The sequence below is a fragment of the Molothrus aeneus genome, chromosome Z (genome assembly GCF_037042795.1).
Source record: "Molothrus aeneus isolate 106 chromosome Z, BPBGC_Maene_1.0, whole genome shotgun sequence".
NCBI classification, from domain to species: domain Eukaryota; kingdom Metazoa; phylum Chordata; class Aves; order Passeriformes; family Icteridae; genus Molothrus; species Molothrus aeneus.
In genome coordinates, this window is record NC_089680.1 from 54820018 (window position 1) to 54844018 (window position 24001).

General features: G+C 38.7%; 1 protein-coding gene across 3 annotated transcripts in view; it reads right to left on the reverse strand.

Moving 5' to 3' along the window:
* Nucleotides 1-16781, reverse strand: part of PRR16 (proline rich 16) — a 143016-nt gene extending 126235 nt beyond the window's left edge. For all 3 annotated transcript variants that reach the window (XR_010785279.1, XR_010785280.1, XM_066568992.1), the window contains exon 1: nt 16614-16781. Coding sequence is in view for 1 of the 3 variants with exons in the window: in XM_066568992.1 (XP_066425089.1) it covers nt 16614-16775 (162 nt within the window). In the remaining 2 variants the exon portion in view is untranslated. The remainder of the gene's footprint in view (nt 1-16613) is intronic.
* Between the last annotated feature and the right edge of the window lie 7220 nt (nt 16782-24001).

Genomic DNA, 24001 nt, shown 5'->3' on the forward strand with positions numbered 1-24001 from the left:
GATTAGACTCCTCAGATTCTGAAACACTTTTAAAATAGCTACCTGATGCCTTTGAGACCAGTGAACATTACACGAGCACTACAGGATCCTTCTCTGAAAAAGGTTCTGAGAACACAGAATAATGAAAAGACAATTACAGAATCTCAGAATAGTTTGGGTTGGAAGGGACTTTAAAGGTCATCTAAGTCCACCCCTCCCTGTCATAGGCAAGGCACCTTCCATTACACCAGACTGTTTAAATAGAAAGGTGAAATATCCTTCCAAAAATACAGTCAGCTTTTTGGTGGTACTGTCTCCTCTAATGAGTACTGATTTCAACAGCGCTTCAGCTGAAAACAGCTAACAGACAGAGAAACTATTACACTTCTTCACAATTCTGTTAGCTAATTTCAGCTAGCTGTCGATTTGTTTTGCATAAACCATCTTGGAAATTGCCATTTTACAGTAGTGTCGTTTCAGTCAGGGATTTGGTTTTAGATGTTGGTTTCCATTATGTATGTTTCAGTTTTCCTGGACTACTTAATTAGTAAAATTTTGCATGTCATTAGTGTCCTTTCTACTGGAGTCTAAACCTTAAATATTGGGGCATAAATTCAGATAAACAAAATTGCCCCTAGAATTTTAACTGGAGCTCTTGACACATGTACTTGTGGTCCAGACTTGGGACTTTCAACTAAGACCAATGTGACTGAACACCAAAAGTCAAGCTGGCCTGAGACTAAAGCAATATCTTTTTGTAAGAGAGCTCTGAATTATTGTTTTGGAAGATACAAAAGCAAAAGAGACTTTAAAAAATACCTAAAAGGTGGCAGGGGGAAGATCCATAGCCAATTCAATAAGTTTCAAAAATATACTGATACTACCCCTGCCTCTGTCACACAGCTTGGTGATACCATAGGCTATAACTGACATCAAAATTGCACCTATCTTACAGATGTGTGTTTCTTATTTTCTGATCTGTCAATGATAAACCCACTTCAGCTGAAGTAAGGAGATCCATATAGTCCTTAATACACAGAAAAATAAGGTGTTTACTGATTTATATTTGCCACCCTCCAGTCTTATATCTGTGAACTGGAGATAAAACCCCCTCACCTCATGAATGTATTATGAAAACAAACTCATTAAACATTTATGAGAGTTTCCAGCACCACAGTGACATTTTCCACAGAAAACGCCAATAGAGAATTAATTCTTTATTCAGAAAAGCCCTGAATGTTATGCTATCTATAAGGCAGGGCTATTAAATCAAATAATTATAGTGGCATAGTATCACACAGCTAATTACTAATACAAACTATCACATAATACATTGAGTAAGGCTTACATAAAACAGCTATGGGAATGCAAAAAACTCCATCAAAACTAATTAAGAAACCATTTTTAGAATACATAACCTAAGTTTATGTTGCATCTCCTAGTTTAAAATGCAAATCAAAATAGAGGAAGAGACCAACTCCATCATTTCATACTGCACTGATAGTTGTGTCATGTAGATTGCCATAAAACCACTAGTACACAATGAAACAAGAGAACTGACACTCATGATATGAGTGAAAGACTGAGGCACCCTTTACTAGAGGGTTTCACTCACTTATAGGTCAAGGTCCAAGAAAATCTAGGACACTGGGAGTCTTTTAATTCAGCACTCTGAAGAGAAGGGACTTTAGGACATGAATTCCACTCAAAACTCTCAAACTTCTCTTCCTCCCAGAGGTATCTAACACGCACACCTCTGGTCACAACTTTACTCTCATATTGGTATCTCATTTACAGTCATTTTCCACCCCTCTATGACAACCTTCCCTTATGAAGACCAACTGTACTTGCAAGTGCACCACAATATCCTAAGCCCAGTTTATCCTCAACCTTCTCCTTTCACTGGAGGTATGCATCTCTCCACCAACTTAGCCTACCATAGTAGCATGGCTTACTCAGGAGAGGAGGAGACAAAAAAGAATCGTGTTACAGCAGCTCAGAGGGAACATTTACATCCCCTGGTCATGTCAGACAGGCTTCTTTGATCAAAAAACTACACTCTAGCAAAGGCTAGACTTCTTTGCTAGAGTACAGAAAGGAAGCAGCAGGGGGTTGGGGGTGGGGGGGAAAGCTTTCAAGCATGAAGATGACAAGCATGATCAAAACCATGACGTTTTCCCAGGCTTATTGCTCTGAAGTAGATCAGCTACTTAGTCTAAAAGAAAGAGGGCTTTTTAAAAAATAATAACAGCATGATACAGAACTCAGCATTGAAAAATTCTGTCTGAACTATTTGACCTTAACAAAATAACTGAAGGTGGTATTTTATAATGGGAAGCATCTGGCAGCTAGTGATGTGTTACGCTTTCTACAACATTACAATTGTCTTCAAAGCAAAAAAAAAAAAATTAACAAAACCAAGTAAACTCCAGAATGGCATTTTTTACATTTGTAAAGGTATCCAGCCATTCTGGACAAGGCTTCTTTGACATGAACATACAATGTTCTTTAGCAAATTGGTCCTTCTGACACTATTTTACTTCACAGATAGAGTAGGTTTATGCCAACATGAAGAGACAAATTTTTAATGTCACTCCATCACAGAAGAACACCACTTAAACTGCTGTATTCAACTACTACTATTACTTTTGATGGGGTATGCTGATATAACATTTCCCAGAGCCTGAAATAAAGGCCACAAGACTAGAGAGAGTGGAAATGGGGGAAAAATTATTGGATAGGAAACTCTAGTCCCAACAGGGTGTTACTCAGTGGCCACGGTTTCACACCAAATGAAACCTAACCCTCCAGGAAGACAGGGAACTTCGTGAAAGTTAACTGTCCCCATGAGAGCATCAAGGTGTTGCCACAAAACAAAACAGGACAGGACAGGACACCTAATGTTTAGAACAATTACTTTATCTTAGAATAAGGGCAGAATTTAAGTCTTGTAAGTAGCATTTACTCTAAGATGGAGGGAGAAAGGAGAGGGTAAATAGAAAAAGGCATTTTGAAATATCCTTTTGGAAAATAATCATGGTATGAAAAAATAGAGAAAATTCAGAACCACAATATATGCTTTCTTAATGATGCAAAATGCAAGAGAATGTGACATTTGAATATCCAAAAAACAAAATATTGACAAAAGAATCCCAAAAGAAATAGAAACATAGGCCTATAGTAGACAACTACCAATGTGGAAAAAAGGTGAGCATATTCCTTCATGAAAATAAATCGCAATTCCTGATTATGGAGAACAAGTTTTTACAGGAAGTAGGAAAAAAAAATAAGAATAGCAAGGATAACAAATAGCAAGGATAAACTTCAGTGAAAATCCTTCTCAGGTTGTAGTCCTGACATTTCAGATTTCATTGCCAGACCATACAGACACTGCTCAGATTCTGTAGACCAGCATGTTTCCCTTACTTTTTCCTTGCCTTTTCAACTCATCTCCTTGCAAGTTCAGTTTCTCTAATATATATATTGCTGGAACAGTAATTTAACAGCACTACAGGACTGTAGTCATTCTTTCACAAAAATGCTTGGTAATTAGAAGTCTTTGAATCTAGCCCACAGAATCTACTTCATTGTCCAGTAAAGTACTGGCACTTCCCAACTCCTAATATGTCCATTAACACCTGCAACATTAGCACTGCTAAAGGCAATATACAAGTATTCCTGAGGTGAAAGCAGACAAATCCTTCTCAATTGCTGCTTCAATAAAAGATTATACACACACAGACCATTTCAGACCCTGTAAAAAAAGTAATCATAGAAACCCTGGCATACATTAACAGTTGAATAACACATTTAGATGGAAATAAATAAACAATTTTAAAGCCCTAAACACAAAGAGGCCTTGCATTTAAAAATACAGATGTTGACAGAAGCCATTAAATAGCACCAGCTCCATCACTGAGCCCTAGGGAACTCCACTGGTGATGGGCCACCAGTAATTCCATTCACCACCACTCCCTGGGCCCAGCCATCCAGCCAGTTTTTTACCTTTCAATTAGTACACCCACTACACTCCTGGAGAAGCCAGTGTCTCCAGGAAAATGCTGTGGGTGACAGTGTCAAAGGCTTTAGTAAGTCTAGGTAGAAGGATATGCTGAAGAACAGAGATGCTTTTCTATGGCTTTAGAGAACACCCTCTCCTTAATTTTGTCTGCTCTCATCTTCAATGGATAAAAACTAATATTTCTTCATATTGTATAGCAGCAAAATATTCTACAATTTAAGTACACACTGCCTGAAAAGAGAAGTCCAGATGGATTGCTAATCACTTTATAGTTAGTATGTTTTCTAGATATACAACAAGCAGTAGACTTGGGTCATGAAGAAACAGTAATGGGACTCCTTAACCAGACTTTGGATGATGTCATACACTATTTTTATTAATTAGCATATCACAAAAGTTGCAAATGCTCTCAGTATATTTGCTGATGCAGGAGAGCTAATAGACAATACACAAGGCATGAAGTAAGTCTCTCAGATACTTAGATGTGGGATAAAATTCCCTTTGTGCATTATCATAACCACGAGGAGAAACAACATATCTTTGTGCTACAGACTGGAAATCAAGAAATCATAGAGCTCTTTGCCGAGGGTTCATCATGGAATGGCTGCCAGAGGGCAATTTCTCACCAAATAGAAATGAAATGTCAGAATCTAGCAAAATACAGTTCCAGCAAAGTTCTGATTCGATCACACCTATAGTATTGTACACAATCCTCTGAAGAACAACTCAAGCAAAACAGAGCTAGAAAAGCTCTTTCTCATCAAATATGGAAAGAATCTACCAGAGAAATTAAAAAAAAAATTATTTACTAAGGCACCAACATACCTGAACAACTACATGAAGAAATATTCAAGAGCTACCAGAGCTGAGTGGCAATATTAGCAAAAAGAAACTGCAACAATCTCAGTATTGTTATTTATTTGTCATTATTTATTTGTTTATCCAATGGAATTACTGGCCTAGATTAAACAGTTTCACAAAAACATAGTACTAAACTTCCTGTCTGCATTAAATGTCAATCTGCAGTAAGAAGCATATGAAGTCTCATAAAATACCTCCTCCATTGGAAGAAAACCCTAAAGATATATACACCTGCTAGAGCACTAATCAGGAGAAAGCAAAATGCTGATGTTGCATCTCCTAGCCACACAGGTTACCAGTTTAATACTACACTCTTCAAGGAAGAATTCTATAGAAATGTTGAATACCTACGGTTACTGCACCAAAAGCAAAGAAAAAATTTAATCTGTTCAAAAATAGACATTTAATATTATAAAATCTACTTGATCAAGACTTAATTGCAATGTATCAGCATTTATGTAACAGATACCTTTGTTTCACTGTGTATGAGGAATCATGCATTTAAGGAAGACATATATCTGTAATTCAGAATGACAAAAATGATGCCTCATTCTTGATTAGTAAATTAAACTGAGAAATAACAGATGAACATGGCAGAAGTACTCTGCCTGTACAAAACAAGCTGTTATTAAATGAAAACTTTATTTTTAGAAAATTAAGGATCAACAATGTTCCAAATTCCCTCTGGGCCTTGCCACTCTTCCAAAAGATTGTGATAAAAAAACCAAAAGCCATTTAAAAAGCTGTCACACAACACCAGGGCATCACTCCTAAAACATAAGATGTCACTGTCAAAAGCTGTGAAATCTAAACAAAAGCCCATTACACATTTAGCAAATTATTCACAAGACCTACGAGATTTTCCTTTCTTCATAACAGATTATTATTAACTACATTTGACTCCATAATACAAAGCATCACATCAACCTTACTTACATTTTCCCAAAGAATGAATAAATCCAGAAGCTTATTCATTAAATTTTTATCTTAGTACCCTGTTTTATGCCCCTGATTGACTAATTTCTGCTGAACATACAAATTCAGAAACAGTTTTTATTCTAAGCCGGAAAAAACTTTTAGTGGACTACCAGATTATGGGAAAAATAACTAGGTAAGTTAAATATTCTGTTGAAATTATCATAAAGTAGCTTCTGTTCCTAAGATGATGTACATTGAATAAACTCTGACTTTGATAGAGCTGATATAATTTTTTCTCATTCGTTAGAAACTTGAAGTAGATATTCATGATGCCTGCCAAGTGCTCATCTCCTAGAAATAGTACACAGCTGTCATTCATTGAAATACAGTCTGTTTTCTTCCATGAGGCTCATACCTCTCATACTTGCAATCTTGCCATAAACACTCAGAAAAGATTCATTATTGAACAGAAAGTTTCAAAACTACCTTTAAGAACTTTTAAAATGTAGAAGATATTTTTAGATTTTTTTAAACAGCATCTCCATGAGTTACCTGATATTAAATGCAAAATTTCTATGTATGTATAGCTTTAATCAATCTTAGACTACAATTGTTTGTATGACATGAATTTCAGGCTTAAATAAAAGAATGAGAACTTTATCATTGTAATTGTAACACATTACTGTCTATACAAATTCCGGGGTTCTGATTTCTCCTACAATTAGATATGTGACTCCAAAACACCAACTTTGCTCACAAACATATACATCAAGTGTTTGGAATGACTGGCACTGCTTAAGGACAACAGCCAAGCTAATACAAGATGGCACAACTCTATCAAAATCAAAGCTGTATCACATCAGAGAACATTCTGCTTGCTAAGATTTAAGGAATTTAAACAAAATAAATAAGTGTTTGGATATGATTTAAGTCCTTACAATTCAAACATTCTTTTTTTACTATTTTTTTCTTTAGTAGACAGAATCAAATAATCACCAACTGAAAAACAAGCACATGCAAATCAGTTGTCAACAGAGAACAAGAAATACTAACAACCATAATCTCCTCCCTCTTTTGCTTGAGCAGGAAGATCACAGACTGGTCAAAAACCAGTTTTCTCTAAGTCTTTCAGGTTCATCCCACCACCTCTATTTTGATTTCAAGGAACAGAAAGTTATTACTTCAGCAGAGGTAGATATAGTTGTATAGTGTTCCAGTCTTAATAAGTTATCTAAACAGTGTGTTCATACACAGGTTATTTCTTTATCCAAATGCCATAGTTTTACTGAACCTTAAAACATGCCATAAAATTACCTATAAGCATTGAAAGCCAAATAATTCTAGACTGGACCACCCTAGATATCACAGATAAAACTTCTTAGCACTAGCAGAGACCATCTGCTGTGATGAACTTACCTCATTCAAAGTGTCTCTGCAATTGTCAGCAAAAACATGCAAAGAATAAAGTACACTTTAACTGGTAACTGAAAATCATTTTTTTAAGAGAATAGATATGTAGTATTTTGAGAAAAGATCAAGCAAACTTTAGAAAACAATGTTAAAATAATCTATCATGGTTGGCTTTTGCTGCTGTAATAACAACCAGTTAACTTGAATACAAAAAACAGCTTTCACCTTCTGTAACATTAGATTAGAAACTGAACTAAAAACAATTACTAACAGTGAGACTACACATAAGAATCTCCTAGTAGCACACAGAAGATGCAAGAGGAGAACAACTTAGATTTTAAGATAAATGTCAGAGTCACCTGAAAATGTTAGGACTATCTTGAAGTTCTTATATTGACTTTCGTGCGTCAACTTTCAAGAGTGGAGAGACAAGCACTATGAAGTTTAGGAACACAGATGACGTCTGACAGCTCCTAGCAGTGAGGTAAATAAAGTTACACTAACACCTGCACCTGTTAGGAGGGAGAAAGAGGAAAAAGGCTAGGAAAAGAAAACAAAGAGCCTCAGAGGAATGGAAGGATTACTAAGAGATTAGTAGAGTGAAAATGAAAGTGAAAATTAAGCAGACAGGCAAAATTAATCTGAATTGTTCACAAACTTGAAACGTTGCAATTGCCTGGACAATTTCTTTTGAAGGTGAGGAAAAGCATATATGAGTTTAGTGTAGAGATGTTATGAGAGCAGTAGCATTCCTATAAAAGCAGAAGGGGCTGCAGCCCTTCCTTCCAATCATCACTGCCTAACATGACATGGAGGCTCCAGTGGCTGCACCCTCAAACACCAGCTCTGAGCCCTTGATGTACGCAGCTGTTATATTCATACAGGGAGCTATGCTCCAAATCTGCTGTTTATTATTCTGTCTGATTTTAATAAAATCTGTCTTCGGATCACAGGCAGTGAGAAGTACACAACCACTTATTACTGCAATTTTGATGAAAAAGTATAATTTTGATGAAAATAATATATATTATACTATATATTCTTCTGCTAATTCTAAAATTTCAGCTAAAGAAATGTTTGACAGAAGCATTGACAGAAGCAAATGTTTGTGGCCTAGCATTTTCACTAAATATGTATACCTGATTTTTTGAATCTAAATCGGAAATATTGTGTGCAGGTCCGGGCTCCCAAGCACAAGACAGATCTGAACACACTGGAGCTAGTCCAGAAAAGGGGTTGGAAGGGACTGAAGGATATATTACATACTTGATTAGGAGTAAAGGAGCACAACAAGGGGCACAATTAGAAATACAGGAAATTCAACCTAAACACAAGACCGAAAAAAGGGTGATTCAACACTGAAATAGGCAGTCCAAAATGGTTGAGGAGTCACCATCCTTGAAGATATTCAAGGACAATATCCTAAGCAGCCTGCTCTAGTTGACTCTTGCATGGATAATTTGGACAATTTCTAGAGGCCTTTTTGAATCTCAACCAGTCTGTAGTTCTGTATTAAGAAATAAAATATCTGTTCAACTCTGTGTCCAGTAACTACTGAACTTTTAGTCATTTATTTAGCTGAAAATCCCAATGAAAAAGCATTCAAAGAATGAACTACATTTTGTTTTATTACATTGCAGTAAAGAAAAAACATACTGACCTTGATGCTTCATATTTTCACATATAATTTTATACAGAAAGGACACTGTTACATGGCTATGAACCAAGAAATTATAATGGAGAAGCAAGTCCAAACAATTTCTTAATACTTTCACTTTGTTAAGTTTATAGATTCTACTTCTTTTAGGCGACATAAGCTGCCTGCTTTAATACAGTGACATTTCTAGTAAAGTATGAAATGTTAGTAGATACCAAAATTTTGGTACACTTATCTCATGTTTTGCAGCTGAATGAAAAGCTTAAATCAAGTTTTTCATATCGCATTGAAGTCTAAGAACCTGCTGCAGCTCTCCTCACCTAATAAACTTAATAAATACCTAATAAACTTCTCACACTCTTTTCCTAGGTATTGAGTTTTATCCTCTTCTACCTACAAGGCAAATGATTGCACTGGAAGTAAGGATATCTTACTCTGATTCTATCTGGAAGCTCTTCAGTCAAAGAACTGAAGTCACAGACCACAACAAACAGAAGAACATAATACCACCATGGGTCCAACACTGGAATAATGACTGTGGATTTATCAAAAAAGTAAGGGGAAAAAATTAAAAGCATTTTAAAATTACAGGATTTTTCACATTACTGAGAAATAATCTTCAATGAAATCTGGAAATGATTCAACATCAGTGCTCTCAGTCTTCATAATGCAATGTGGCATATGCTGCATGAAACAACGGATGTGTTTGTTAACCTTTAAAGAAGCATGAACACACTACAGTTTTTGCAGAAGAAACAACTGATGGTACTACGGCTGTTCAGAGGCAATTGCTCCTCACTGCCTCAAATCAGCTGTACTGCAACAATTCCAAACTAAGCCTGAACGGCAGCAGTTCAGCCACCAAGCCCTGTCACACCACTCATCCAACACACACACCCTGACAGAGGGAAGCTGTAGTGAGAGATCTGCTGGAGGATTTTCTCAGCCTTTCGACAGGGTCTGCTTTTCTTCTTCCCCGTACAGTAATAAATGGCATTTTGAAGCACTGCAGGTCACAGCACCAAGAATGACCAGTCAATTTTGTGTAGAGACAGACAGGAACTGTAATTAGGAGTTATGTATTGGCTGTAGCCCTTTATCACACATTCATACATAAATAAGAGGTAGCATTTTACTCATCAAGAAAACAATGTACATTAACTGCAATTTGCTGCTTCTATTAAAAACAAACAAGAAACCAGCAAACAAAAAGTCCAACTACTACTAAAGAAAAATAAAGCCCTGTCTACCTATCGGTAACTAGGCTAACAGTAATCTGCACGGCTGTCAGGCACAGGCTGTCTGGGAAAGAAAGCAATCCATTTGCAAATTAGACCCCTTTACTCTCTCTGCCTCACAGCAGCAACCTCTGCTGAAGCAGGAAAAAGAAAAGGGAGAAACCTGCACAAGATACACATAACCCTGTGAGGTTACTGAACATTTAGTTTTTTTCACCAGCCTTTCAAAGAACAATTGAAACATTAAGAGAAGACTATGAGCCATCAATATTTTGCAACTCTGAAAGGAAGCAAAATTGGAAGAGAATAGTGATGCTCATTCACAAAGGTATTGTGAAACAGGCACTCTGGGAAACCACTCTAAACTCAGGGACAACATCTGCACCTCTCCCACAGTTCTCCCAAGAGCAGTACTAATTAGCTGTACACAACACATGTGTACAACATATGCAGTAATTTGGCTGGAATTTTTTTACTGGAAGTAGGAGGGGTATTCCAGAACTTTGTCCAAGGTGAGTAATGCAAACAGAAACATTGTACCATTGCCAGAAGAAAACATCGAAAATCTTCAAAGCGTCAATGATCCTGTTCAACCAAATCATTGATGTTGCATAATGCACTCGTACACATGTGTAGCAGCAACTAAACTCTCTAAATTTTGAAGTTTAAATACAAATTATGCAACCCAAAATTAATTTTCATTGCTTAGTTTTCTTCCTTCCAAAGTCAATGGAAAAAATTCGACTGCAACAGATTGAAGTTTGTGCCTCACTATTTCTGTTTCCTCTATCACGGTCAGCAGTGCACGGACTGTGTGAAATTCAAAGTTTACAAAAACATACATATTTCCACTATGGCACTGTTTTTATTTGAAAACTGCATTTATATATGCTCTATTTATCTCCTGACTGCACAATACACATTGCTATCAAGAGTTCAGTATTACATATAAGGAACGAAGTAGCTAACATGAGTTTAAACATAAAATAGGTAGCACAAATTAGCAGTGTGCTTCCCTCAGTCAAGTATCTTAATATCAATAAGCAATTCTGTATAGGTATTCTTTTCATGGGGTTACACAATACAATTACTGACTCTTGGTAAACATGGTTACAAATCAAGATATGGAGCAACCTCGCCCTGCCATGCATCAGTATATAAATGTTTCTGACCACCTCAACACATGGGGTATTTCAAGGTTCACAGTTACCATTTAGCTCTATTAGTTTAATTGACACTACTAGCGTAAGAGTTTTATCTTAGTTCATTGCAGGTTTTATTGTCTACAACTGTATAAATTCTTCACAGACCACAAGAAATAAATGGAAAGAAAAAATACAATACAGTTATCTGCAATGACTTTTTATGGCCCTCTTTGGACCCCTGGGCAGATCACAATAAAGTTGCTGTGCAGTGCTTCTCTTACACAATGAAACATATTCTGCAGTCAAACATCCAGGTATAGTACATGATTGTATCAGGCACAAATGAATAAGTGCAATAATAAAGAAGAAAAAAAAACCTGATAATCTTGGAGAGATTAGTAAATTTTGGAATGCTAATTTATTTAGCCTTTATTCATGCAACACCTTGATCCTGGTACATGAACTGGATCCCAATCCCAGCCACAGCAAAAAAATGGACAAAAAAGCTTCAGTCCCTCACACACCTTACTGACCAGGATCTGCATATGCAGCCAGTGCATGCATGGAAAAAAAGACTCCAGAAGGAACACTGTTAAGAGGGCCTGCATCCCTCATCCAGGTACAAGTAGGTCATCTGCATTTAACTGGATTTCTAATGGTAGGAACACATAGGCAAAAAAAGCTCCAACTGCCACTACCTAGCAAAAAAGAGTGGCAGGTCCTTGACACCTGGACAGAACCCAAAGAGGCAAGAAGCAGGAGAAGAAGGAATGGATTAAAATGTTTTGCTGTTTTTCTACCTATCCTTAGTTTTCTATATGGTATTTCCTGTACCTATGCTGTAATAACTCCCCACCTCATCTTCATGCAGCAATGTGAACCCAAAACACTTTTATATTGGCGCCTTCACTGCCTGCACATCAGAGATACTCATACGTGATTGAGTATTGCTGCTCCAGTCCTGTTGGTGGACCTGACACCTCCTAGTTTCTGGTTTAACAGGGCAAGAACTCGAAGTACCTTCTGCCATCTGGACAGTTACCAGAACACAAAACCAGAAACAGGATGAAAAAAACTGGCGGCTGAAATTGTAATACACTTCTGCAGTCCTGATCCAGAAATTAAAACCACAGAACACATGACCACCCTTCACTTAAGAGAGTGATGAGTGGCCTGCTTATGGAATCAGGTCATTTATCCTGTAACAAACTTTGTCATGGTGTTTTGGGGGAGGGGGTTGATATCTGCTAGTCTCATCATCACTTAGAAAATATTTATTTATTAAGTAATGCTGAAATTATATATATCTTTACAGAAAATAAACACATCAGTTATATGACAGAAGATAATGTACTCATTCTGTCAGCAAGACATTTTCACGGGATTCAAAGCAGAGGAGGTAGATTCAAATGACTGGAAATTCACTGATGTACTTGCAATGCCTGTGAGGGCTTCTGTTTCTCCTGCACCTCCATTTTGGAGTATTCTAAACACTGGCAATAGCTACACAGCTGCTTCCTTTCGATAAAAGGTTGGAGCATATTTAGCCAATTAAAAGCTATGTAAATGCCTCACACATAACTTCCAGGAATTTGTTCTGCAAGATGAATTTTTATTATTATAAAAAGTATTTATCAAATTATTTAGTTAAGTATTTCCTTCATGAAAACAAGCACAAGACCACAGAAATGTGTAACATTACCATAAAATGTGAATGCAAGGAAGGTTTAAAAAATGTATTATCATTATAAGGTTATATAAATCTCTGTGCCCTGCTGTCCACAGGTGTACATGTACATCCCCTACAATCCCTTCCAAAGTAATCAGAGGGCTATATAATGCATTCTACAATAGTTTAATTAGCACACATCTTTTGTTTTCCGATAGTACATTACTTAGGTACCAGAGAGATAAGTATCAGTTCCAAAAAAAGACTTAATAATAACCATTTTTCTATACAAACTCCAGTGAAAAAGGTCTTTCATTCAATCCTCTGGAGGACAACCAAAGCTTAAGGCTCCACCAACTTAATTTTGAAATAGTCTCGACTAAAGGAATAGCAAGTGTTACTCAATCCTCCAGCACCCTTTTGATTTTTCTTTGGAATATTCATTAAATAACAGCAACTTAAACCATTTCAAATCCATTTTTCAATGCAAAACCACATCCTGTTGCTGCCACACACCCACACAAGGAGACAAAAGGGTCCATCCAAGCCTCTCCTAAATTAACAGCACTCTAGAGAAGGCTAGCCATACACCATCTCAGACTCTGGACTCAGCACTGCTCCCTCCTTCCATGCCTCCGAGTCACCCCCCTGCTCCATCCTAAATCTTCTGTGGTTACCTTAGCCTAATCAGACCAGAACAATAAATAAGGGGGAGAGAGGGAGGGAAGAAGGGATGTTTCACTTCTGAGACACAGTAATTCTTAAAATGTATTTTTTTAATCTGCATGATTTAGTCACATGCTTCTAGAGAATATTTATAAACTTCATGGTTTGCCCACTTGGGTTTAACGTGCCATCCTCTACTCACTCCTCAATCTCCTCTTTTTAAAAACATAAAAAATGTTAAAGAACCAATCAGAAAAAGGTTCAGAACAAAGGGCAGATGCAAATATATTAATGTAAGTGAAGCATAACAAGCTAAATGTAGTAAAACATAAATGCTGTACAGCCATGCTACTTACTGCTAGAGAGCAGTTCATTTGGAAGCAACAAAATGGTGTTTCATTTTGACAGTACTTTGACTATGAATCTTAAAAAAGAAGACTGAAAGGTAGCCATGAACTCTATCATAATAACTTAAGTGCTCCATTAAGAATAATCATAATTTATATTTAAGGGTAACAAATACGTAGGCATGAAAAGAAAAGAATGTGTTTTAAAAATTATGTAAATTATGTAAACAAAAAAAGTTACAGTACCATTGTATTTTCTACACCACAACTGAATAAATATTACTGGAACTACACAAAAAAGGGCTAAAAAACTTTCATGCCCTCCCACTGTAGCAGAATTGAAAACTTTTTAAATAGTAATAAAAAAAATGAAATGCTGTTTCCAGTATACAATATTACTCATTTAAAAAAAAAAAAAGTAACAGAAAAGGTTGCAGCTCAACAGCTGGGCTGCAGCAAACAGCCTGGGGAAAAAAAAAAAAAAGGCAGCAACAATATTTCCAGAAATACAGAATTTGCAGTGAAAGTGGAAAGTGTGAACTTACATCCTCTATTTCATCATCTTGACTGGTCCTACAGTAGGGAACCTAAATGAAGCACAGTCATATTTCTATGTGTAATACACCAAAACTGACTATAGACTAACTTCCTGTAAGCTTCAACAAAGAGCCTATCATTCCTTCCTAACACCTACAAACCACCTGAGAAAGAGACTGGTTATCAGCTTATAATATCACCAATTAACTCACTTTTATATAAAAAGTATACAACGCCGTTATGTCAAGAGTTTTTGTGCAGATTTAGCCCATCTTATAAAGGCAGACAAACTAAAGGCACTCAGATGGCAAACTTTTGCAGACTTTCCAAAATAAATGTTACACAAAAGTAGCAGATGTATATGTATGCAACTCATAGTGGTTGGAGTATCAGAGCTACTATCTTTGTAAGACATGTTTGGTGAAAAGCATTACTAAAAACCTCATGTGTAGTCAGAAACAATATTTAACTATCCTTTCTATAAAAACACCTTCATTTTCTCAAAACAGATGCTATTGGCAATCCTTGCACCCTTCAACAGGTACACAGTACTTAACAGAGTTACAGCTCCATTTCTCTAAAGGTTTCCCTATCAAGCAGCGGTAAATCTGGTTCTCTTTTACAGACTCAGTCAACCAGAACAGGCAAGTTTGCTTAGATAAAATATGCCACAGTAAATGATGATATACGATCTCCACTTACAGAGATCCTGTTTGCTCACTAAAAGAAAGCTAGGACTGACTACGTGCAGGGAACGATTTACATTCATGGGACAGAACACATTACATCCTTTCCAGGTCCTGAAAATGTGCTTCTGCAGCAACAGAAGCCAGTTTACGCTATCGGTCTTAGAAACGTTTAAAGAGCTGCTCTATAAATATTGTTTATTTCTATTTCAAAATACCTCAAAAAATTACAAAGCATGGACAGCAGAACATTAAGAAAAAGAGCAATTATAGATATATTAAAAAGAAAAAAGGAGGAACCTGGAATTGTGAGAGAAAAAAGAGCCTAACAGCTGTGATTAGTGAGCCGTGTGTTTATACATCTTCCAACATTATACAGAGCACTGGATGAATTTCAGACTGCCTCAGATGGCAAAGGACTATTGAAAGAAACTTGTTGACAATGTTGTTAAAATAGAAAAATATATGACGGCAAAAAACCGAAGCCTATTACAAATGTCAAATATAGGATTATAAAGCAATACACAGAAATTCTGGACTTGAATCTCGATGCATAATCCAACCATCTGTCAACCAGTTGTGTAGCAAAATCAAGATAAAGAGGAAATCTCCAAAAGGACAGCCAAATTCTTTTCCTTCAGCTACTGCATTTCCCTGCTCACGAACATGCCCGCGGTAATCGCGCTCTGCTTGCAGATTAACCTAGAGGAGATGACACCCGCCACCAGCAAAAGAGAGATTGCGAAGGCAATCTTGCCAGATAGGGCCGATAAGCAGGGCGCTGAGCTCCCGGTGAAGCAGGCTGCAGCGGCTGAAGCAGCCTCCGCCGCGCCGGTGCCGCCGCGCCTAGGGCGGCTGGTGCGGGGTCCGGGGCGCCTCAGCGCTCACCGCCGGGCAGGTGCGAGCGGGGCTGGGGCTGGGGCTGGGGCTGGGGCTGCTGCTGCTGCTGCTCGGGGCCAGCACGCCGCTGCACCGCGCAGCCCAAAACTTAAACTCGCTGGAGCGGCAGCGGGGTCGTTCCTGACTTCTCTCCCAGCCCCGGGACGCCAGCGCGGCTCCCGCGGGTCCCGCAGCTCCCCTGAATACCCTCGCCCAACAGAGACCTCTCAGGAGAGGCTTCCCCCGGGAAAAATAAAAACTCTGAGGGGTGCCCTGAGGTGGGAAGTCCCCGAGCAGAGCCGTCTCACAGTCGCGGGGAGCGGTCCCGGGGCGCACGGCACCCGGGGCGCGGGGCTCCAGCCCGCTCCGGGACGGCGGGCAGCGCAGCCGTGCCCAGCCGCCCGCCCCGGGGCACGGCCGGGAGCTGCCCCGTGCCAGGCCTGGACACCAGTTGCTCGACCCGCGGTGAAGAAGCTGTAAAAGGAGCCTGGGGGCGGCAGCAGAGCTCCGGGGGAAGCCGGACCCCGGCCTGCGGGCGGTGGGGCGCTTGCCCCATACGGGGCAGACAGGGCATCCGACCGCGCAGCCCTTCGTTCTCACCTCCTTAAGTTCCTTGGCGACATCTTTCAGGTCCCCCAGGACTAATTCCAAATCCTCCACGATGATCTTGATCTGCTCCTTCACCTTGGTTTTGGAGGCTGCCGGCGGCCCCTCGGACGGCGAGGAGGAGGAGGATGCGGTCCCCTTGGACTGAGCGGACATCCTTCGGGGCAGCCCGGCGCGGCCAGCGGGGCACGCAGGTCAGGCGAGCGCGGCGGCCGCCGGCCGCCCGGCCCCGTCCCTCCAGCTCCCGGAGCTGCCGCAGCCGCTGCCGCCACCGCCGCCTGCCCGCCCGCGCATCCCGCGCCGGGGGCGCCGAGCCGCGCCGCGCTCCGCCGGGCGGCCGCGCTGTGCAGCTGCCATCGGCTCCCGGAGCGGCGCGGGGGCCCGGCTGCAGCCCGCCCTGCGCCGCGCCTGCGCCTCGCCCCGCCCGCGCCGCCGCCCGCGCCCGGCCCGCCCCGGCCCGGCCCGGGCCCGGCTCCGGGCGGCAGCGGGGGCCGGGGGAGGAGCGCCCACCGCCCGCACTGCTGGGGGGCGGCGGAGGCCCGGCGGCTTGCTCTGAAGAGATGCTCTCCCCTCTCCTCGGCGCCCGAAGGCCCGTGGGGGCGAGAGCACCGTGCTGTATCTCCCAGAGGGTGCCCGGCGCTGCCTCTCCCCGGAGCCCCCCGCCGCTGTCCGCGGGAGCGGGACGGGTCGCACCGGGTCTGACGGGGAAAAGGTCAAAACCCGCCGAAACAGCCCCCAAAAAGGAAACACTTTTCGTAGCTGGCTCATTGAAGAAGACAACAGCAGTGCCTGTTTCTGCTGATAAAAGTCATTATTGGAGGGGTGGCACTCACACCCCTGTGCTGTTAAGCGACCGATTTGGCGCGTCTGGAGCGTACATGGCTCGGTTTGGACTAAGGAATGAGCTATGGAAGGACAGTGTTGTGTAAATGTCACCAAATCGGTAAAAGGCACTTTTATGTCCCTACTCACCTGTATAAACTGTGCTGCAGAAACACAATGATCAGTACACCCTGTTGTGGTTGGGAAGTAAAGATTGTGTATCACACCATATAGAAATAAATGAGGCACATGAGCCAGAGTATCTTTCACGAATATTCTATGATGCTCTTTCTCTGAAGTACTGGCCAGTGCCGCTTTTGAACACATCCTTCCCCTACCACTCTTCAAAGATGGATCTGTGAAGCAAAATGAAGAGATTGTAAGATATAACTAACCTCTGGTGGTTTTCCATTTTACTGCAAAAGAAGCTAAAAGGAGCTGCTTTAGGTATTTCTATTTTCCACTAGCTATGAACAGCAAGAAGAGGGCATGCAGCCAAGTCCTGCTTTGAACACCATCCTGCATGGCTGCAGCTGACTTTGATGTTGTAAATGTTTCTAAGAGTTTTGGCAGCCTGAGATGTTTTAACCTAGCTAAAGCAGGACAGGAAAAGCAACCTTGCCCAGAGCAGTGTTTCTGCACGTGGTAAAAATCCCACTTTGTGACGAACAGTTTGTCTCTGGGAAGATTGTGGGACTGGGATATGAATAGAGAGGGCCTGACAGCACCTGTTACTGCCTAGGATAAAGTGTAATTATCTTTCCACATTTTGCCACTATAAAATTTGTGATATTTGGCTGAAATTATGAATGTTAGTGGGAATGGAGTTTAATTTTTTCCCCAAGTGTCTCAAAGATGTTTCAAACAATTTCAAGGAGGTCATGTTCAAGAAGAGCCCCTGTCTTTCCTCTCAACTTTTCTCAAGTCAAATGAGAGATTTCTTTTTCATCTCACCAAGTGAAAGCTCTTCCAACACTGACTTTCAAAATCATTCCCTCTGGTTATTTTTACTTAACTGTTTCTATATGAGCAACAACATCATATGATTTTTGAAGCTGGCTAAGTCAGAATTTCCAAACTGCAGTCACCACTAAATTAGAAAGAAAGCAACCCACAAGTTGTTGAATAAGATTTAATTAATGTGTTTGAATATTATTCCTCAGGGGTATTGTATGAACAGGAAAAAATAAAACATTTATGAAAATGTCTATCAGTGGAATTATCTATGCAGAAACCAGCACACATCCAGTTTATAATTAGAGAAAAAAGCCTATTTTGTGACAGAAGTTAAGGTTGCTGTATGACAGTATACCTGGCTACACACAACATGGCTTAAATAGATAAGGGGCAGTTTTCTTACTGTACAAATAATTATCATTGTCACAAAATTGCTACCAGATTTGCTACAGACACAGTAATTTGAGCATTTTATAGATTATCTCTGTATAAAGTGTTGCCATGTCTCACTGCTAAATATTTTTAATTTTAAGAAGAAATAATTGATTCCTGTTCTATATCATCAGTTAGTTTTAAGTCATGACAAGACTTTACCCGTAATCCTGTGGTTATCCAATTCCTGTAAGCCTGTGACCATCTTTGGAGACTTCCCAAACTTTTGAAGATATTAATCATGTTCACTTTCCCAATCCTTCCACTTCTATAGTGACATTCTTCTAAGAGCTGTGCAGGGTTATACAGTGGCACTTCATTCAAGTCTCTGCTGCTGAGCCCTGAAGGATACTGACAGCACTTCTAAGTCCTGAATAAAGTTTATTGTCCTATTGGTCTTTAAAGCAATTTAATGCCTTTGGAAAATGTTCTATACTTTGCCAAATCATGTCTTAGTTAACTAATAAGTCCTTCCCCACAGCAAAGTTATCTCTTAGTAATTTCAGTTTATTGTTTTTATAGTCTTTCTTTTTATAGTCTTTATAGTCACCAAACCCGAACTGGCTAATCAGGCAAAATAAGAGTAACTCCTTACCGGAAGTTGACCTCTATAGGATGTTAAAGTGATGCAGAGGATGCTCAAGAAGTCCCCCGAGAAATTTTGGGGACAAAAGTTATTTAAAAAGTAGAAATCTTACGACATTCAAAGTGCAGTTCACTGATTTTCCATTAACACTTGAAATCCAGGAAAACTTAAGAAAAAAAGAACGCAAAAACCCACACAACATATTAAATACATACTTAGTGAGGTGCCATATCACTGTGTCAGTGGTGATCTCAATTATTTAAGTTTGCAAGTTGAGTAAGGCTTGCAGTAATTGGGAAGGACCTCTCTCACAAAAATCTATCAAGATGCTGCAAAGTTTTGTTTTGGTGATTCAGTAGATGGCACTTTTCCTTCTGGAAAAAAACGTCTTATATCTCAGCCAAGTGTTACAAGTAGAATGAACCGCACTCGCACAAAGCAGTGATTTTATCATGCTGTTTTGTTTATGCTATTTATTTTATGTATGGAGTCACTAAGATTTGAAAACTATGCAGGAAATCATGAGTAATCATAAAATGTACATGAATCACAGAAATGATTTTGCATGAGAGTCAGCCACAGCAGTAATATAAGAAATGTTATGACTTTTAAATTTAATCACTTTTCTCTTACAAAAAACAAAACCAAAAAAAAAGGCCCAGATGCTTGCCTACTTGGAAGGGCTTCTTTTGCACCATGAAATCTTTGTAGTTATTCTTGTATGAGAATAGAAACCATGGGAACACTTTACAGATTATAGATGTAAAACTACATCCCAGTTTCCTCCAGTTGTTAGTATTTCAGATAAATTCATTAAAAAATAATTAGCTGTTGCCTGGTGCAGGTATTTTGTTTGAAGTTTGGGCTATTTATCAAAGGCAAAAGTTCTGTAAATCCTTTTAGGTCAAACAAGATCTGGATGTTCTGATTGATTTTAAATCATTGTGAAACTTTCCAACCAAAAGCAACTAATTTACAAGGCAAAAAGATGTTTACATCTTAATTTGGTGAATGATAAAATACAACCATAATTTATTTTCCATCTCTCTTTAGAATGTGTCCTTAAAGGAATATTCCACTTATCCACATACAAGTTAGGGAGGCAGTGAAACAGTAAAACTGTCTTTTTCTTGACAAATGAAATTGTGTGGAAGAAAGCTTAAATTAATTGCTAGAGGCTTGAATGTTGGACACATACTATTTAAAAGGTTCAATAAAATCTTCAAAATTATTCATAAGTTAAATTAAAACAATGGCCTAAGATAAAGTACAATGCCACTAACTTGCATTCCACTTAATTGTGAAAGACAGATTTTCATCTTTCATACTTTTCATCCTAAAAGAACAGTATGATAATCTCTTTTCAAAATGCTTCCATACATAACTGAATATTATGTTATTTCCGTAACTCTTAGACAGATTTTTAATGGTTATGATGAGAAAGTCACTCTGGCTGCTTATGTTCCAAACGGTAAAGTTCTAGTTCTAGTGCACAGGAGCTGAAAAACTTTTCAGTTAAAGGAAAAAAAATTAAAACTAATTTTGGAGGTGGTATGATGACATTATATTCTGACATAATAATGACATTATATTCTTCCACTTTTTTAAAAACAGGTTATTCCTTTAAAAACACCTCAAGGTCTCACAAAATAAAAAACATACTTCTGAAAAAGCATACTTCTGAATTCAGGTCGCTCATCTCCAAAATGTAGCTTGAAAACATAGTGGGAGTCAAGACTGGGGCAACATCACCCTTTGCACCAATTACTTGTCCTACTTCTCCACCAAATTGATTCAAAATCATACATACCATATGTATAACATGAAAGCCATCCCTTTCTGTCAATCCACAGATACTTCTCATAAGGATTTACATATTGGTAAACAAAGTTCAGGATTGATTATTTGTGAAGCAGAACTCTAGGCATGGAGCCAAGAAGCTAAAGACACACCTAAAAGTATCTTATTCTCCTTTCGAGCTAAAAGTAGAGCAGAGTTTTATGGAATCCAAACCTATTTTCCTTGCATGTTGTTTGTAATGTATAAAATGAGGATGGCAATAAATGTTACTTTTCTTATCTGGCAAATCCTTTGTTCAGTGATTTTGTGAAAAGAAAAGAGTGGTTATTTTCTCCTAACTTAAAAACATATATGCCATAATTTTTCTGGTAAATATGAATAAAATGTATCCTCTGCATCACTTATGTTCCTTCAATATGCTCAGGATAGAATGTCACATTTATTAACCCAGTTTAAAGAAAATCTATTTTAATGTCTCAGTATTGAATGCCAGCCCACAAGATTTACTCCGGTTTCATGGGGAAGTGCTGGAAGATAAACATGTTGAAATTAGGTCCTTCTTTGAATCACTTCTGTTCTATCAGGCTTCCTTCATGAGCTGTGAACAACCATAACATGTGAACCCTTTCTGCATCTGGGATATTCCTCAGGCACTAAATTACACTAGGTTTTTTTCCCATAAAATTTTAACTAGAGGTAGTTCTCTAAAAATGTCAAAAGCTTTGAAAAGTGCACAAGGGAAAGAATTTGAACTATTTATTTTCTCCAAACTAGTCCCTCAGTAGCTAGACAAAGAAATAGAGCATGTGATTTTAAAAAAGTGTATTAATTATGTCTGTGACTTGTTTTAATTCAATAAAGATACAGTTTTCAGTGTAAAACTCAACCATGTACTGCCTATGGATTTAGTAAGATAGGATAACAAAACCAAATTCAGTCAGAATACAAGTATCTAGAGATGATGTGAACTTTGTCAAAGTTGGATTTTGTGAATTTTGTCCGTCTATATTATACCATGACTTCCAACATCATGTGAATAATTATTTGTGGAATTCTTTGACTCAAGAAAGAGCCACTGTATAGGCAAGCATAAAAAGCAATCTACTAATATAATGTGGGAGAATAATAAAATAAAATAAAAATCTGAACTATATGAATACAGAGCCTTGAAAGATGTAAAAATGTATTTGGTCTCACCATAAGTACTCAGTTCACTGTCACCTGCTGTTGTGGGAGGAATTAACAGAAATGGCTATCTTAATGTGAATCAATAGGATATTATAGGGAAAAAAATGTTAAATGGGTCAGGCAAGGAAAAACACACTTATAGCATGCTTATTGCATCTCTCCTGCTAACATCTATCAAAATGCTTTTAAAGTGCAGGAATGGAGGGAGATAAAGAATATTTTTTCCTCTCTTGAATATGTCCTGCATAATTGCTTGGAAATAATAGAGGTTTTTTTTTTCCTTTTCAAAATGTAGGGTATGGTGGTAAACAAAGTGGTAAAACTGAAAGGAGAATGTTGGCTGGATATGTTTCTGCAATAATCCTCAACCAGTAGTTTATACTAGTAATTTTGAACATGTGTTTTTCAAACTCAGTTGTAGGAAGTTATAGACTTAATTTTAAGTTTACCAAGATTTGTTCTTTATTTACTGGTTAACTGTCAGCTAACAAATTGGTGCCTTTTTTCCCCCTAAGGAGCTGTTGGTTGGTGTCAGATGCAAAGCATATCATGTGGAGGAATATCCTTTTACTGCTGGCATTCACTTCAGTAGTACATTATTGCAAACATCTGGAGCACAGCAGAAAAACACTGTCTGGATTCTTTCCTAAAGCACCTCCATAAGAATAGTCTGAGCTAGAGAAATGCCAGAGTAAATGAGTAACCCAAACGTGGAAAAGGACTAAAGTACAGTAGCAAGACTACAAAGGTAAAATATGCAATTCTTTAACCTGCAGACCCACAGTGGATTTATGGAGCCTTTATCTCAAAGCCCACTCTAGCTACTGCAATTTAAAAAGCTATTTCTTCTGTGTCATCCACCATAAAGCAAAGGTGAACATTCACATGTTTGAGGCTTTAATTTTAGATTGATGAATTATCTATTGACAGACAATGAATCTCTGCCACTTCGTCCTCCACTCCCCAGATTCAAATTATGTTAAAAGCCATTGTGCAAACAAAGAGAAAGAAGCCAGAAATATAAATGGGAAGGATCTATTACTCACTGGTGAACGTTGGGCTGTACTGTGTGAGTGCCAAGTAGTCCCTTGATGAACTGACTGTTCTCCAAGACAAGGTGCAAGAAAACACTGGTTCTGTCCATGCCTCGCTGGACTGGACCTACAACATTACAGACCCAAGCAGTCAGGGGCACCAGTTAGAATCTTTCAAATTATGGGAATATATTCCCATATTCCCCTTCTAAATTCAGATAATTATGATTTTAAATCTGTGAGCTTTCCAATATGCTAATGTCATCTGTTACTCATTTAGACATTAATGCTTTTATGATTTTTTAAATTTGTTTTTGCTTTAAACAATATTTTCTCTAAAATAGTCTCCTTGTGAATTTCCAGCATTAATTTACCTGGAATCTGTTACACCATTTCTTGTAGTCTCTCAGGACCTGTGACCTATCTTCAAAATGTCAGTTGCACAATGATCCATTCAAATACTCTATCTATTGCTTCTCTGAGAAGTCATGCCAGGTATTTTCAAAGAAGTAATGTTTTCAGTGGATATCCAAATATCCAATCCACCAGTCTAATTCAAACAA